General features: G+C 39.5%; 1 protein-coding gene across 1 annotated transcript in view; it reads right to left on the bottom strand.

Annotated features, from left to right (window-relative positions):
• LOC148009633 (synaptotagmin-2-like) overlaps nucleotides 1-9,815 on the bottom strand; it is a 45,004-nt gene extending 35,189 nt beyond the window's left edge. Inside the window, exon 1 of the mRNA XM_087672509.1 lies at nucleotides 9,411-9,815. Within this exon, the coding sequence (XP_087528635.1) occupies nucleotides 9,411-9,521 (111 nt within the window). The 5' untranslated portion in view covers nucleotides 9,522-9,815. The remainder of the gene's footprint in view (nucleotides 1-9,410) is intronic.
• Between the last annotated feature and the right edge of the window lie 7,301 nt (nucleotides 9,816-17,116).

Genomic DNA, 17,116 nt, shown 5'->3' with positions numbered 1-17,116 from the left:
CTGTCCGGCCACTTTTTTGGTCAACAATATGGGGTGCCCATTTTAGGGCATTTTTAGGGTTTGCGCCCATTTCAGGGTTAGGGTTAGGGTTTGTCCTTTTGCCTATTTATAGGCAGTCCCCCCTCCCCACTTGATCACTTGTCTTCTTGCAGATTCCGACACTCCTCCCTTGTGGTGGTGCTGCCATCTTCATCAGCCTGATCTGGTGCCCTCACTGACGCTGTGGGCTGCGTGCAGGGACTGATCAATCTCCTTCCGCCTTCCCGTTTGTATTCAGCATTCATTTCAATCAGTGCAGATTTCTCTTCCTTATTTTCTGCTTTCTCTCTCTCTCTCTCCCTCTGTGTTTGTATTCTTTCTTCCGCAGTGCACTCACACTTTTGCCCTAGGCACATGTTCCTATCAGATCCCTGACTCAATCTATAGGAGGGAGGAGGTGACGAGACAGATAGACCAAGGAGTGGGGCAGGAGGGACCGGATCGCAGAGAAGGTTGCAAAGGTCCTAGCCAAGTCGAGCAGTATCTGCCAAGAGGCAGCCATACAGGCTAGGCAGCAGAGCTGGGAGGAGGAGAGAGCACTCCGGCGGGAGCTTGCAGCCACGCAGAGATTATTACAGGAGACACTAGGGGATCCCACCCTCCACGCACAGGTGTGCGCGCAAGCAGCCATTGCTGGCCTAGAGGACAGGCACTCGAAGTTCTCTTTCCGCACCTCAATAGCTTTCTGGGCACGAAAGGGGGATATGATTTGCAAGGAGTTTTTCCAGGTGCACCGGCCTCACACCTTAGGAGAGCAGATACCCAGTCTTCGAGACTCGTATGGGAGGACTCGTCTAGCACAGACGAGGAGATGGACATTGCCACCGACTACTACAGACACCTATTCGAGCAGGAGACAGCCTCAACTAGAGGACACAATGTAGACAGCATAACTGGGATCACATCCCATCCCTCGTCACTGAGATGGGACGCTCCCTCCTAGTCCCCCTTCACAGAGAAGGGACCAGAGGAGGCTTTCCATACACAAGACCAGCAGAAATGCCCGAGAGAGGATGGCCTCTCTAAGGATAGCCTCTCTAAGGCCTTCACTACCTACTGGGAGGTGGTGAAGAACCCCCTATTGATGGCCTTCCAGGAGATTTTTACTTCAAGACAAATGCCAAGGAGTCTTTCGACAAGCCTTATCAGTCTTCTTCCCAAAGGGGGAGACTGATTGGAGCTTTCCCAGTGGAGACCGATCACCTTATTGTCAATGGCCTATAAGGCACTGGCAAAGATGATTGGTAGGAGATTACACCCCGTGCTTCCAGACATCATACATGACACACAGACAAGCTTTGTCCAAGATAGAAACATCCTCGACAATGTATTCACCTTCTTTGAGGCGACAGAGTGAGCTAAACACAGTGGACAAAGACTGGCCGTACTACTCTTGGATTTCGAGAAAGCTTATGACAAGGTGGACTGGATTTCCTAGAGGGCAACATGGTGAGGTTGGGCTTCCCCGAGGCTTGGATTCGCAAGGTCTCCGCACTTTACAGATCAACCACCAACAAGGTTCTCATAGGTGGTAAGGCGAGGGGAGGTGTTTCGACTGGAGAGATTGGTCCGACAGGGCTGCCCCCTGGCCCCGTACCTATTTCTACTCTTTGTAGAGGCAATGTCTCACTTCCTCAGGTCACGTGTGAGCGGATTACGTGGCCTCCGACTTCCCGTGAGAGAGGAGACTGAGTTGTTAGACTCAGAGTATGCAGATGATACAGCACTCTACATAGAGGACAATGAGTTGATAATCACTAATGTGACCACAAAAAAATACTAAATAATACTAGAATGCTTGGCCCACTAGGACACATGCCCAAACTCATACATGAGCTAACTAAACTGCTAACACTAGGTAGACATAACAAGTCACAATCTCCACTGACTCCCCTCCATATCCTAGAATTGTAATCCAAGTTCAGTAATCCAAGCTAAGGATGTATTGATGACCATTATGTTGGTCTTCCCTAGATTAATTGTGAGGTCCCATTGCACATAAAACTCATGTAATCCATCAAGGTGACATTGTAGGCCCTTGGGTGAATATTATACAAGTACATCATCATGAGCATATGGAAGGATTCATATCAAGTTACCATAGGGGTATGCCACTCCCTCCTTTCAATACAAAATCCAAATAGAGTAGATGAAAGCAATCATCCATATTTTACTCCAATAACCAACCACCTGCTTTGAATAGCCATTTGGAGCTTGGACCCTACTTATCACCTCCTCAAAGATGCATATGATGGCCCAAAGCATCTCATACACTTCCCAAGCCTTATAGCCCCTTAAGTCTAGCTCTCGATACAATGCCAAAAGAATTGTAGACTTCACAAAGAAACTATAGATCCTCCTCCCATGTGCCCTACACTCCTAGATGATACAATGAAGCTGTCAAAGCCCAGCCAATGCAAAAGCGTATAACCAAACTTTTAAAAAATGAACACGAGAGAAGAGGAAGATATAAAAGAGACAATAGAATGCAGAAACCTGCAACAAACGAGTGCTGAAATGAAGAGAAGATAGATGTATACACAGGCTATCAAATGTATTTCCATGAGCCAATCTCTCTATCCACCTAACAACTAAACAATGAACGAGGCAAACTGCCTATAAATAAGTATTAAAAATAGCAATAGGATGTTGCCAAAATAGCAATCGATAAACAAAATAAGCACTAAAATGCTGCATATTAACTGTGGCTACCCATGGCAACCTACACAGCCTGCCCAACTGCCTGATAAAGCTGGAAATGAACTGTAGACTGCATCAAGCTGTCTGACTTGATAAATAGGAAATGCATAATTGTAATCAAGAATACTAATTGTACAACAGCAGCCTGCCAATGCATGAATAAATCTCTAACAACCCCACAAAGGTCCAGGATGGGACATAAGGCTCTCAATGATCTGGAGTGTTGTCAAAAAACAACTTGGGTAAGTGCCTTCATAAACAAATCTGCCAAGTTATTCTCCATCTTGCAATAAACCATAGCAATGGTCTCATCCAAGATCTTCTCCAAAATTAAATTGTATTGCATCTCAATGTGCTTCAACCTAGCATGGAATACAGCATCTTGTGCCAAAACAATGCAACTCTCATTGTCACAATGCAGTGTAGTAGAACCGCTCTAGGGACAGCCCAACTCTCCTAGCAATCACCAAAGCCACAATGTCCCACATGGTAAAAAACGATGCTTGATACTCCACCTCCGTAGATTACAGGGCAATAGTGGGCTGCTTCTTGCTACTCCAAGAGAGCACCGTACCCACTCATATCCATCATTTCAAACATCTCATGTAGTGCCTTTTGGGCATGGTCACCTATAAAGATGAGATCATCCACATAAAGCACAAACAACACATGCCCTCTAGTCAAGGTGTGGACATGCAATTGGGGATCCAAAGAGAAATGCCAATACCCCAAGTTCCCTTGGAGAAATGAGTCAATCTTCTCATTCCAAGCACAGAATGCCTATTTGTGGCCATAAAGGGTCTTCTTCAACCTAGACACTTTGCCATTTGATGAGAAAAAGCTAGGAGGTTACTCAACATAGATCTCCTCCTTCAAATCTCCATTAAGGAATATAGACTTGACATCAAGCTAATAACCAGATCATCACCTATGGCTAGCTAGAGCAAGAATGGCCCTAATGGTAACCATCCAAACTGTAGGGACAAAGATATCATGGAAATTCACTCCTGACCTCTGCACAAATACTTTTACAACAAGCCGCACCTTATGCTTATCCAAAGTGCCATCACTATGATTCTTGGTCTTAAAGACCCATTTGACTCCAATCACCTTCTTATGAGGATGCCATGACACAACATCTGAGTGCCATTCCACTCAATAGCATCCAACTCTTGCTCCATAGCCTTCCTCCAATGTTGTGATTGCAAAGTTCCTTCACGAAGATAGACTCCCCATCCTATATGGAACAAGACATTAAACAATAGTTAGTACAAACATGCTCAATGAAGTGTATCTAGTTCCTCTAAGATCATTGTAGGCCATCATGAGACTATCACTCCTAAAGAACTCCCTCAATCCTTACATTACAAAGTGTATCACGTACCCAATGACGAGACCGATACTCCTGTCACCACTCTACCTCTACCAAAGGCTATAAAACATCCACCAATGCCGACTCAACAAGTGAATCTGTAAAGCAATCCCCTCTTTTACTAATGGTGAAGCCTCAAGAGGCATAAGCTCCAAAGGCATAGTCTTAGGTGCCCAACTATCACTTGGATCTTTGAGTACAGGATGTTCAACACCCCTCTCTACAACAACTGAAAACAGAATCATGAAGCCTGTATCCGTGGGACTACAAGCTATAGCCCACGAACACCTATCTTTTGAAAGGTGACTCACACTTATCCCTTTGTTTCTTCGAGATGTAAACATAAGCATCACACCCAAATATCCTAGAATAAGATACATTTGGCTTTTGATCAAAGTAAGCCTCAAAAGGTATCATATCTACCGCAATCAATATAGAAAATCAATTAAGGATATAACCCATAGACATTGAGATGTCTATCAATGCTCCATCATAGTCCTTGCAATCTCAATCACACTACAATTTTTCCGATTGAGATGTCTACCGATGCTCCATCATAGTCCTTGCTATCTCAATCACACTACAATTCTTCTGCTTCAATATGCCATTCTCTTGAGGTTTGTTCGTGTTGGCAAACTCCTGGTGAATGCCACTCTGCATAAAACCTAGCTAGCTCCTTGGAGACAAACTCCTCTCCTTTGTTGAAACGCAAGGTCTTAAGAATAAGACTCATTTTAACGAGTCAAATTTCACCACTTGGACGAACTTCATGCAACAATTGCTTGAATCTCAAGAACTTTGGGACCTTGTCATTGGTCTAAAGCATGTGTCAAATCCTTAATTAGCTCACCTTGATCATATCCTAAATGGAGAGCCTACAATGCCATAGTCAATGTTGAGTTAATACACAAGTTGCTTCATGAGTTCCACTCTTAGTTACAACATTTTTCCCTCACATCTAAGTATTGGAGTCATCTCATTGACTGCTATGCGGCACGAGATTGCACTCAATGTATCAATCTCGATTTTGAGCTCCAAGAGCTTTCCATTAAGGGAATGATCTGAAAGTCAAGTTGGTTAAATATCATCGGTTACTCGCAAAATTTACCACCTCTAGCTCCCTAAAGTCAGACAATGATCAAGTCACATTCTTGAACAAGGTGCCCAACAAATACTTCTGCTTATCCAACACGTTATCACCTTATTTAGATTGTCAACCTTCTACAAGTTGAAGCACCAATTCTTACACTACGCAAGGCTACATGATCAAGTCCACAAGAAAGCCTCCACATAGCCTATAGATTTTGCATACAGTGCTAGAGATTGGACCATGTGGACAAGGAGTGTCATACCAAAGCCCAAGGTCTTCCACCTACAAAACCATAGCAAACCACAGTGACTACCTTCACTCTGGCTAACTAGCCCAATGGGCTACACCTCCCATTGCTACCCCATCCGCTCCTTCAACCCCCACAACTGCTAGACATGTGACATGCAAACAACCTCGACAAATAATTTTTTTTACTACCTCTAAGGGATTGGTTAATTGGTCTACAAGTTCCAATCCCATTACACTTTACACATCCACTTTACATTCATCTCCATATAGGACTATCTCACTTCCTTATTAAGCATTGCATTGGCAAAGCCCTACTAATGGGCGTATACAATGGTGGCCACATCCTTAGATTATCTTCCTCTTCGCACTCTTCGATCTTTAGGCTATTGAGTCAAGCCCATAGGATTTTATCCTTAAATTTTCATTTTTAAGTCTTCTATTATATTTACTCATATACACATACACACTTGCATTATCATTGCATTATTCATTCGATTAGCTTTTCATTTCAATTTTGTCTTGTTTTTTGAAGCATCTCAATGCTGACCTCTGTACTTACAAATCTTTCTCTCTTTTGCAAGGTTTTTTTTTAATATAGGACTAACCTACAAGTTTGTACTAGTCCTACCTAACCGGAGACTTGGGATGCATGCCATTTCATTCTTGGTTTCATCACCCAAGGAGTTTTGCTCTTCTATCAATGTGTAGACTTTTCCTCTCGAGGAGGATCATTCGACATCTCTCTTGATGCTATCATGGCAGTGACTTCTATCTTGTTTTTTCAATAGGGATGCTTCTTTACATAATGATTCTCGACATCGAACGAACACCAACATCTAACTTCTCTTCCTCCTTCAATATTAACCTCCAAGGTTAAGAGGGGGTTGCAACTTGCTACCCTTCTTGGTATTCTACAAGTTTCGACACTTATCTTTGACATCAACCTTTCCTCCCTATTATATCTCCTCCTTTTACATCGCATGATTTCATCATCTTTGTAAAGGATACTTGGATAAGTTAACAATTTTTCTATGAGAGACACTATCTAAATGACACTTGCTGCATGAGTATTTCACACCATGTACCATACTCATTATACAGAGCACCCGTAGATGAGTCCTAAGCTATTTCCATCGGTGGTTTGTACACCACACCAGCATTACTTCCTTGCCTTCCCTCGACATTAGCACCCTCAAGCGAATGGATAGCTTGTCTGTTTTGTAATGGGTTGAATCTAGCTATCCGTTCTCATTCTCTCACATGATACAATTACGTAATCAACCACAAACCCTATCAAATCTCTTTTTCAAAAAAAAAACCATTGTGCTTTCATTCGCCTTTTGCAAAACTTGGTAGACCACTGGGCAATTGTCAAGCATCCTTTATTCAATGCCTTACCTTCTCTGGGTTTACTACTTAAAACTCCCTTGAAAAGATAACCATCACCTCTATAGTCTTGGTGGGCCATTGAGCAACCACTATGCATCATTTTTTCAATGCCGTGGCTACTTCAAGATAGAGCGCCTTAGGCAAAACTTAGTTAGCCTTCCTTTCTAGCTCTATTTTGGGCCTAAGAGGAGATGTTGAGCTAAGAAATGCATTGCATGCTGATTAGACTCTCAAAACAATTCCAAAACATGCTTATTTTATGAAAAATACAAAAGCAATACACAATTTAAGAGAGTTTTTGTGAAACCCTAATTTAGAAGGGTCCATCCACATCTATAAATAGACAAGCTATCCCCATTCAATCTTCATCCTTTTGTGTTGGTTTCTCATTTTATCATGCAAATTTCAGCTATCAACCACCTACTATCTACCATCCAACCATCATCAATTGCAGCCCATCATTATTCAAACCTAGACAACCTCTTTTCAATCATTGCCTTGCTATTTGGAGGTCTCAATTTGTTGCATGCTCATAATACCTGATCAACTTGCATTTTCAACATCTAGTACCAAGCAACAAGTTGCTACCATCTCTCCCACCAAGCACTACTACAATACATGTGTTTGTGCTGTCCAACAAGCCGCCTACATCAACAAACACCTCTCCTATTGTCGCCTGATTGTTCTTTGCCTCAAGCGATCAATTTTCAACCTTCTCTAATGGTACACTACTACATTTATCAAATTTCAACCTTCAACTACTCTATTCTAGTGACCCACTTGCTACCCTTTTTATTTAAGACTCTCTCATCTCCGACCAATGGTTACAATGCTTGGAAAATGCCTCTAATGGATGCCACTCTCCGACACTACCACTCTACTCTTGCGCACTCTGTACACTCTTCAAAGTTCGTTCATTTATAATATTTGTTCACTTCAAACTTGTGTTCTTCCTCTCTCCTTCTCCTTGTATTTATTTTTGTGTTTGAGTTTTAAGTTTTGCTTTTAGGATTTGAATTTTGATATATGTTTGTATCATTGTCTTTCTGTCATCGTTGTACACTATATTTCCTTAGTACAAACCCTAACAACTACTCCACAGTTTTCTTCACAATGAGATGTATCATTCACTGCACATTTACATCTGTTGAAAAGGGGATGACTAGAAAAACTCTAGTGGTCCCCATAGCCCTTGTGATTTGTATGATTCTTCTCATGCATTGATGTATGGATTCCATGGCCTATTTCTCCATTTATCAAGTTCATGCATTCTTGGTTTCTTGCTTATATCTTCCAATGTTCACTAGTTTTACAATGGGAAAAGATGAAATGTAATATAAAATTTTACTATCCTCGAGAGAATAGAAGACAAAAGCTTTCTTGTTGAAAGTTTTACCATAGCCAAGAGCTTGGCAACATTGAGCAGTCATCAAATATAAAAGAGCATTCACTAGGTTGAAGAGGACAGCATTGATAATGCAAGAATAAGCACTTTTTTCTCTTCCATGGCAAGTTGTAAATTATCCTACCTTATAATGGATTCCCTTTTTTCTTCATTTTGATCCATATTTTTATGGACTTATGAAGCATCTAAATAGATAGAGATTGGTGGTTGCTTGCTCTTGCATCACTTTGGTTTCTGTATCCAATCGTTTGCTAGTTTTGTACCTTGACTTGCAAAATGACCTAGTGCTTTATGCTTGCAAAACAAACATTATTTGAGAATACAGAACCCAAGAAACGATTCATTATTATAAAGCACATCCTCAATATATCTAATGCCCAATTCTGACGGATTACAGATTGAGCATGGAATTATTTTTATGATGTCAGTCTACCAGATCACTGAATAGACTTCTCCAGTCTTGTTATCAAACGGGTCAATAAGAGCACCTTAAAATTAGCCCCTTTGAAGCGTCCAATATGACTTACACGTGATAATAGAACAAAATCTCTGTGCCCTTGTTTTGATTATGACGCATACAGTAGTCAACACAAGTGAGTGTCTAAGCCTGGTTTTCGCAAAATAAACAGTCGACTCCCCTGCTAACACATAACAGTAAATATTCACAGCATCTTTAGCAAGCATGAAAAGAAACATCTAAAGTTTAGAAGAGAAGGTTTCTTAAGATTGATAAAGATGACTCCACTTCACTTGTGTCTTCGTGAAGTGGCATTCACATACTTGCAAGAAACCTCCTAGGCCTACAAACTTCTAAGCTGAAGTTTGTTGTATCGGTTCTCAAAAAAGAAACCTATGACTCGTTTATACCTAAGTTCAGACAAAGTGTAAGAGATGCTTAGCAACAATAAGAACACAAGCATCTGCGTCCTTCAATCAAACTTGCATATGAAAGATCAAACGGGTGGGGGGTAAGCTCGAAAGCTATGGAAAATTCTTGATCTTTAACGAGAGAAAAGGGAGGAAAAAAAAAAAGGGAAGGCAGGACGATCTAGTGAGAAAGTCATTTTGGTGTTGCGCAGTTTTGATGGAAAGCTTCATGGCTATTGCCAGGTAGAAGGTAGAGCTCAATGCAGGATGGAGGAGGAGAAGAAGAAGAAGAAGCGAACCTTGACATCAGCAGGTTGCCAGTAGATGAAGAGGAAATAGCCAACCACAAGGCCGATGGAGACACCGAAGCCGAAGCCGAAGAGGCCGAAGACAGTACTGAAGAAGCTCATGGCGGGAGCACGTCTTCTGAAGCCGGATGGGCGTTTGAGAAGAGACCAAAGGCTCAGAGATGAATTATAGAAATCAAAGAAGATGATGATGATGATGATGATGATGGTGATGATGATGATGATGATGATGATTCACGATGGTGATGAAGAAGAAGATGATGAGGATGAGGATGAGGATGGCTGATGAAGAAGGTAGACTAGTGCTTTCATGAAATCGATGGCGAGGATGTCGAGGAAATGACTATTGTTGCTAGCGATTCCTTGTTTTTGCTTCCTGGTTCCTCTTTTTCCGTTTCTTTTGGCTGGGTCGTATTTGGACGGTGTTTTTGCATGGCAAAGGTGAAACTGGACAGGCCTCCTTCCTTACTCGGAGGACGAAATGCACCTTTCCTCCCGCCACCTGGCATTCGCACTATTTTACACGTTTCTTGTGCTTCAAAGAAATAGAATCAAAAAATAAAAGAATTAAGATCTCTATTGGATCTTTTACTACTTAATGGCCGTCCGTATCACATGTAATTTTCTTTAATCTAATAAAGACTACAATAGCGGACTCAATTCCATTCCAAACTCCATCACCCCACTTATCGTTATGTCTTTTATCTTTCTTTCCACGAATCAACAGCCTCATAAACCACGAGAGCTGATGCAATTATTATTATTATTACTAGTTTTCCTTGTGTACGAAACATTAGGCCCATCTGTCTTTCGTACCCTACTATGCTAGCTAAGCCTACCATGTGCTGCTTTATGAAGAGTGTGTGTAAGCAAAAATACACACCCGTGGCAAGTTGCTCTGATGCGGGGTTTTGGAAAAGGTGGGTTCGCTTCAACCTAGAACTTGTTCACCTTGACAAAAATCCTTCTCGATTATTTGGAAGAAGAAAATAAATCCTCTTCAAATTTCTCAAAATATAGTTACACTTGTTAAATTTATATATAAGCTACCGTCTCAATAGGGGATACTTCCTTCTCAGATGATGATGAAAAATATTTTCTTCCTCTTCCTCAAAAAAACTTTTCCTGAACCCTGCTCTGATGCAATCTCAAAGAGAGAATGCATGTGTGTAGCATACTACAAAGAGCGAGAGAGAGAGAGAGAGGAGAGACTAAGTAGAAACACGCACCCATGGCATCTTGCTCTAATGATGATCTGAGAGAATGAGTGCGTGTGTGTGTGTGCGGCATACTTCACTTCTCTCACTTCTTCTCACATCCTCTCTCTCCTCTTTTTTCTCTTCTTCTCTCTTTCCCCCCTCCTCTTCTCTCTCTCTCTCTCTCTCTCTCTCTCTCTCTCTCTCTCTCTCTATATATATATATATATATATATATATATATATATATATATATGTATGTATGTATGTATGTATGTATGTATGTATGTATGTATGTATGTGCTCTCTCTCTCTCTCTCTCTCTCTCTCTCTCTCTCTCTCTCTCTCTCTCTCTCTCTCTCTCTCTCTCTCTCTCTCTCTCTCTCTCTCTCTCTCTCCACGAATCCATTGGGCCATGTTGCCTCCTGTGCCACTATATGATGTGGCCGCTTGTGCACCATTGCTCTTGCAACACCACCTAATGTGGTCACTCGTACGTCACCACCTTTGCATGTGCTAACTAATGTGGCCTTTGAGGTGTGTAGAGAGAGAGAGAGTGTGTGTGTGTGTGTGTGTGTGTGTGGCTAATAGTGCATGGCTAGTTTATTTGACCACTCTTAACTTTTTATCAGAATATTAGGGAGTATATGGAGTATCTATAAATATGGTGATACTATGTGAACTTGGAGAAGTCCAAAGATTTGGCAACCATTGATTGGTGGAAATCATGTTCTTTCTCTTGAAGTCATTCTTCTCTCTCCTCTAAATGGCTCTCTCTCACCTCAAATGCCCTCTCTCTCCTTGTTGGCACAAGTGGGGTCCTTGCATAGTAAATGTGTGGGTGGCCTAGGTTCTTTCATACTCCCTTTTGCTTGTTTAAGTCTATGGAGTATATGTTTTGTACTCCTTTTGCTTTTTGTGCTCTCTCTTTAGGACTTGGACTTGTGTGTGGCCATGCAAACCTAAACTTCTCACAACACACTCACAAGTCAATATACTTGGGTTGGTGTGGCACTTGGGTTTGTGTTCTCTCTCTAGGACTTGGACTTGTGTGTGAACTTGTGTGTGGCCATGCAAACCTAAACTTCTCACAACACACTCACAAGTCAATATACTTGGGTTGGTGTGGCTCTTATATTGAAAGTAGAAGGTCATTACTACTCCTAACTTGTTGACAATAGGCAAATTTAGAGGGTCTTAAGTTCTAGTTTGTAAAAGGATCGAGGGTCTACATGCATTAAGCAGCACGCTCTGACTCCTTTCCTATATGTCCCTATTTACAACCTCATTTTGAGGTGGGTTATTTGAAGTCAAGCTAAACTTATGGTTAGATCCTAGATACACCGTGACTTATGGCAAACAAGGTTATTCAAATGGGACCTATGGTAGTGGAGACATTTACAAAGTTATTGTGGATCCCTATGGTTAGATCTGTCACCCTGACTTCAAATAACCTTACCTTTTCAAAATGTTGAAATACCCAATCACCCTTTGCAAACTCCAATGCACATCTATGGCAATTAGTTGCCCTCTTTTGCCTCTATTGAGATATCTAAAGTGCTTGCTTGACCTTCTAATAGGTTACATCTGTCATCATGAGGATGTGAATTTCTAACTTAATGCTCTTTGGATACTTTAGGTGTGTCACTTAAATTGTGTAAATGTGACATGCACACATGAGATTAAATATATGTGACATGGTGACAAATCAAAACTTTGGTAGTGGAGACATTTACAAAGTTATTGTGGATAGGTGCCAATGGTGTATCTAGGATAGGTCCCGTTTACTAGGATGGATCTGTCAAATTTAGCTTGACTTCGAATCCTAGATACACCGTGACTTATGGCAGACAAGGTTATTCAAATGGAAAAAAGATGTGGTGATTGGGAAAACTTTGCATTTCTTGAAGACTACACCCAAAAAATTCCAAGTTAGTTCCTACCCTAAGACCTAAGAAAATTAGCTGGTGGATATGCACTATGATAGAGTCCATTTAGGGCTTTAGACTCAATAGATTTATGTCCACATGTTTAGACCACTAGAGTGGACAAATATTGAAATAATACATTCTTCCTAGTTTTTTTTTTGATTCTGATTTGTATCACTTTGGGTTTGCATGACTATAAGCTTTTCTTTTCCATTTCATTCATCATGGTCTTCTTTGTTGAGCCTCTTGGCAGATTGTGGAGAACATGTTCAATACTTTAATGTTGCTGATCTTGGGAATTTGCTCCTATCTAAGAATGTCACGAAGGGCCTCTATGTTTGAAGCGTATAGCTCCTATAGTTTGAGCTCTTGACTAGCCCCCAAATGATTGACCTTTGGTCCAAATAACAATTATTTAGGTGAGTAAACTACATGTTATATGCATTGAAGAGAGGGCTGCCTAAGATTACCCCATGTGAAGTTTTCAATCAATTGATGATGCTTAGAGTCTCCTACTGGAGTGTGATGCCACTCATGCACATGATGGCTAAGGAACAGTCCCAAATTAGAAGAGTAGAACAAAATTTGGGGGCACAAATGCAAGGAACAAAGTGCCATTACAAGACTAGTTATGGAGAGCCTAAGCCTAAAGGGCTCTCCTATGTGTGGGGGAGCTTTTGAGGTTGCCCATTTAGCAGAGTAGGCAAAGAGATCAATGAAACTTTCCTTTTGATGATTAGACGACTTTGTTTGCATGCAAATGGAACAATAACAAAAGTTCAATTAGGAAGTTTCTATTTTTGCTCTCCACTTGTGTGAGCTCTACTATCTTTCTCTTCTGACCTCATGTTCTTGTTGGCATGATTTTGTTAAACAACTTTAACTTTGGTTATAATGAAGAGAAAAGAGTGGGTTTGTGCATTGTTCTTATAGTCAATAGTTGTCCATTGACTCTACTCACTAATCAAATTCTTAAATTTAGCATGTGAGACGAAAATAGTAACATCTAAATGAAAAGGTGACTTAATGTGAAACAAATTGGGAAATAAAAAATGAAAATAGGTCTCAAAGGTTTTTGAACCTTATGTGACAACTTCATTCTCTTTTTCCAATTATAGAGATTTAAATTTAAAAAAATGTTACAATGTCAAAAACATTATATTTCAATTGATATGAGATGGTAATGACTTAGCTTTTAAGTTCACAAAACTACAATGTCTAATAGTTCCTAACTTTTTTCAATAATATATTTGTCATCACACATATTTATAGGAAAACATTATTTCAATATACAATTTTAACAACAATGTAAGACTCCTCTCATTTAAACATATTAGTTTTGCCACTCATATATAAACTAAGTCCTATGCCTATGCATGAGTTCATTTGAAAGTTCATTAGTGTTTCTATATGGTATTTACAACATTGAGATACTTCAATTCCTTATACCTCTAATATACACGGTAGATTCTCATAAGCATGGATGCAATTCACGAACATGTTAGGCTTAAGAAGGTTGGTTGTGTTGGAAATTTTGGTGCAAATTGTGATTTCAATAGTGAATTACATGTATATTTGTGCACACATGTATTTGTGTGTGTGTGTGTGTGTGTGTGTGTGTGTGTGTGTGTGTGTGTGTGTGTGTGTGTGTGTGTGTGTGTGTGTGTGTGTGTGTGTGTGTGTGTGTGTGCGCGCGTGCGCGTGCACGCGCATGCGCATTCACACTTGCCAATCTCCTTGATGGCACCACCCCTTATAACATGGGTTTTGCAAAAAAAGTGTGTGTATGCTCACGTGCACTCGCCCATCTCCTTGATGGCACCACCCCTTGTAGCATGGGTTTTGCAAAAAATCTGTGTGCATGCATGTGCATGTGTGTTGTGTGTTTTACAGATTTTCTAGTTGATGGCTTGATTCTGCAACTCAAATGTAGATTTCCAAATTTTAGAAGTTTTTCTGCATGTTTTACATGTACCAAAATAAAGTTGAAGATCATGTCACTTAAGATAGATCTCTAGGCTTAATTCCCCATCAAAGGACCACATTACATTTTATATCGTAGAACTCTACCACAATCTTTGGTTGGGATAATAGGTCAACCATCTTTGGCTTGCTTTCTAATGACTCTTAATATTCTTTGTGCTCTTGGTTGTATTGGCAACATCACCTCTCACAATGAGAACATTGGCCAAGAAAACAAATGTAGTAACGTAATGAAATTGTTGATCTACCACAATTTGAACTTTTTCATTTAGTTCTTTTTATTCCCAATCCATTCACATTTTCTCCTCCATGCTTAAATGTTGTGCACACCATACAACTTTATTGCATATAAATACTCAATGTTTAGTAGCGTGGTTAGTTTTGCATGCAAGGTACTTTCTAGGTTATCAATCATTTTGTATTGTCTTTTATGGTGGTTAATGTAAAGACTAGATGCACAATGAGCTATCTAAAGTGTGCAATTGAGCTAACATGAGCTTCACTCTCATGCCAATTAGCAACACAATGGAGCAACAATATGTCCTAAAATTTGGTGAAATTTCTAAAGTTAACATAGTTACATGCTCAAATATTTTACCAAGTAGAAACATGCATGCAAACATGAAAATTTCTTTGTGATTATCAAAGGTCCGCATTTGTGTCTTAATGTGATTAAGTGTTCACATTAGTTTTACATATACAAATAAGTTGAAACATAAAGATGTGTAATTAAGTGCTCACATGAGTTTTAGATATATGAATAAGTTGAAACATAAAGATGTGTGAAAATCTATTTGGCAAATGTAGGCTTAGAGGGAATGCATGCATAGCTAATTGATGTCTATACATATAAAACTTGTAGAGTAGCCCAACTCATGAGTTGTCTAGATATGTTTCATGTAGACTTGCAGCCATGTACCTTAGTACAAGCAAAGAAGTTACCAACTCAAAAGTCAACACATGAGTAATTCATTCAAGCATATACATGGATATAACATTTAGGGACATTAAAAGACACAGGTATGAATCTAGACATATCCATTGCCTACCTCTAGTAGAAAGAATCCTAAATGAGATTCATATCAAGGGAATAATGAGACCAAAATTATACCATCTTTAATCAAACCAATTATCCAATAACAAAAAAAAACAAGCAGTAATGTTATGAATAAGTACTAATTGACCACATTCTAGATTATTTACTTTTAACATCTCTAACAAAAATTTGACTTCATGAATGTAAAGTGAATCCATATGCAATATGAATGGTTGCATACTCCAAAGAACCATCCAAGTTTGCATCTTTTATGCACATAGATGCTGACCCAATTTTGCAGAGAAATTTTGCTTTTTCAAAACTAGGTAGCATATCCAATGACACTCCATTTGATTGTATTTACTCCTCAATTTGATTGGCTTAGTCTAGCCAAGCTCACATATTTATGTTGACATTAACCAAGCCATAAAAGTATATTTACATCAATGGTTGTGCATACATACATACATACATACATGCATGCATACATACATACATACATACATACATACATACATACATACATACATACATACATACATACATACATACATACATACATACCAAGCTACATGCATACATATGTGCATACATACACATGTGCACACATGCATACATCCATTTGTATGTATACATATATATGTGTGTGCATGGATACATGCATATATACACATATGTGTACATATGTGTGCATGTAGTTGTGTGTGTGTGCGCGCTACCAAAAGACAATTAGAATCATGTATGTGATCTCAAATACCATTGATTTAGCACAATTACCCACAACTTAACTTCCATAAAGAAAAGGAATTTGATAATGACAATATCAGCATGAATCACACCATAAACTAGAACGAAAGAACGTAGACAATTGAATAACTTTTTTTTAAAAGTACACAAAAAAATAGATTACAATGCAAGTTTTGTAGACAAAGCATGCCATGATAAGAGAAAAGGGGAGGTCTAGTACATGCAAAATTAACCATGCCCAATATTAAGGAAAACCAATAAAAGAAACCTATGGTGAAGGCATCAAGGACCCTTCGTTGGTGCTATCCCAATCTTCTTGTATAAGGGATTACCTTATTAGAGTCCATATGGATTGCATTACTTTGAGGTTTAAGGTGCAATAGCAAAGGGAAATAGAAATATCGTTGCAAATGAATATGGTAGGAGGTCAAGATAGGTTATGCAATTTATATAGTGGTGGAGGTGAGGATAAGATGGTTAGGCATGATTATTAAATGGAGTTATGTAGAATAAATATTATCGGAAGCACATTTTAATGCATAGAAATTGTACACTTCATAGCATGGAAATATTATTCAAAATTGTATGTTTCATAGCATGGAAATGTTATTGAATATTGTACACTTCATAATGTGGAAATATTATATTTTTGTAGGTGCTCACAAGTGCCAGCGCTTTGGCATGTGCACATGCGCAATTGATTTATTTATTGTAAAATCCTAAAAGGCTAAAATATTATTTTTAGATGTAAAACTATTAGAATAGGTTAGATTTATTTTGCTAAATGCAAGGAGTGCAAAAAAAGGA

The sequence above is a fragment of the Lygodium microphyllum genome, chromosome 30 (genome assembly GCF_053477565.2).
Source record: "Lygodium microphyllum isolate KBCC chromosome 30, Lygodium_microphyllum_v1.1.10, whole genome shotgun sequence".
Classification (NCBI taxonomy): domain Eukaryota; kingdom Viridiplantae; phylum Streptophyta; class Polypodiopsida; order Schizaeales; family Lygodiaceae; genus Lygodium; species Lygodium microphyllum.
Note: the sequence above shows the minus strand (reverse complement) of the source record. Positions and strands in the feature narration are given on the sequence as shown.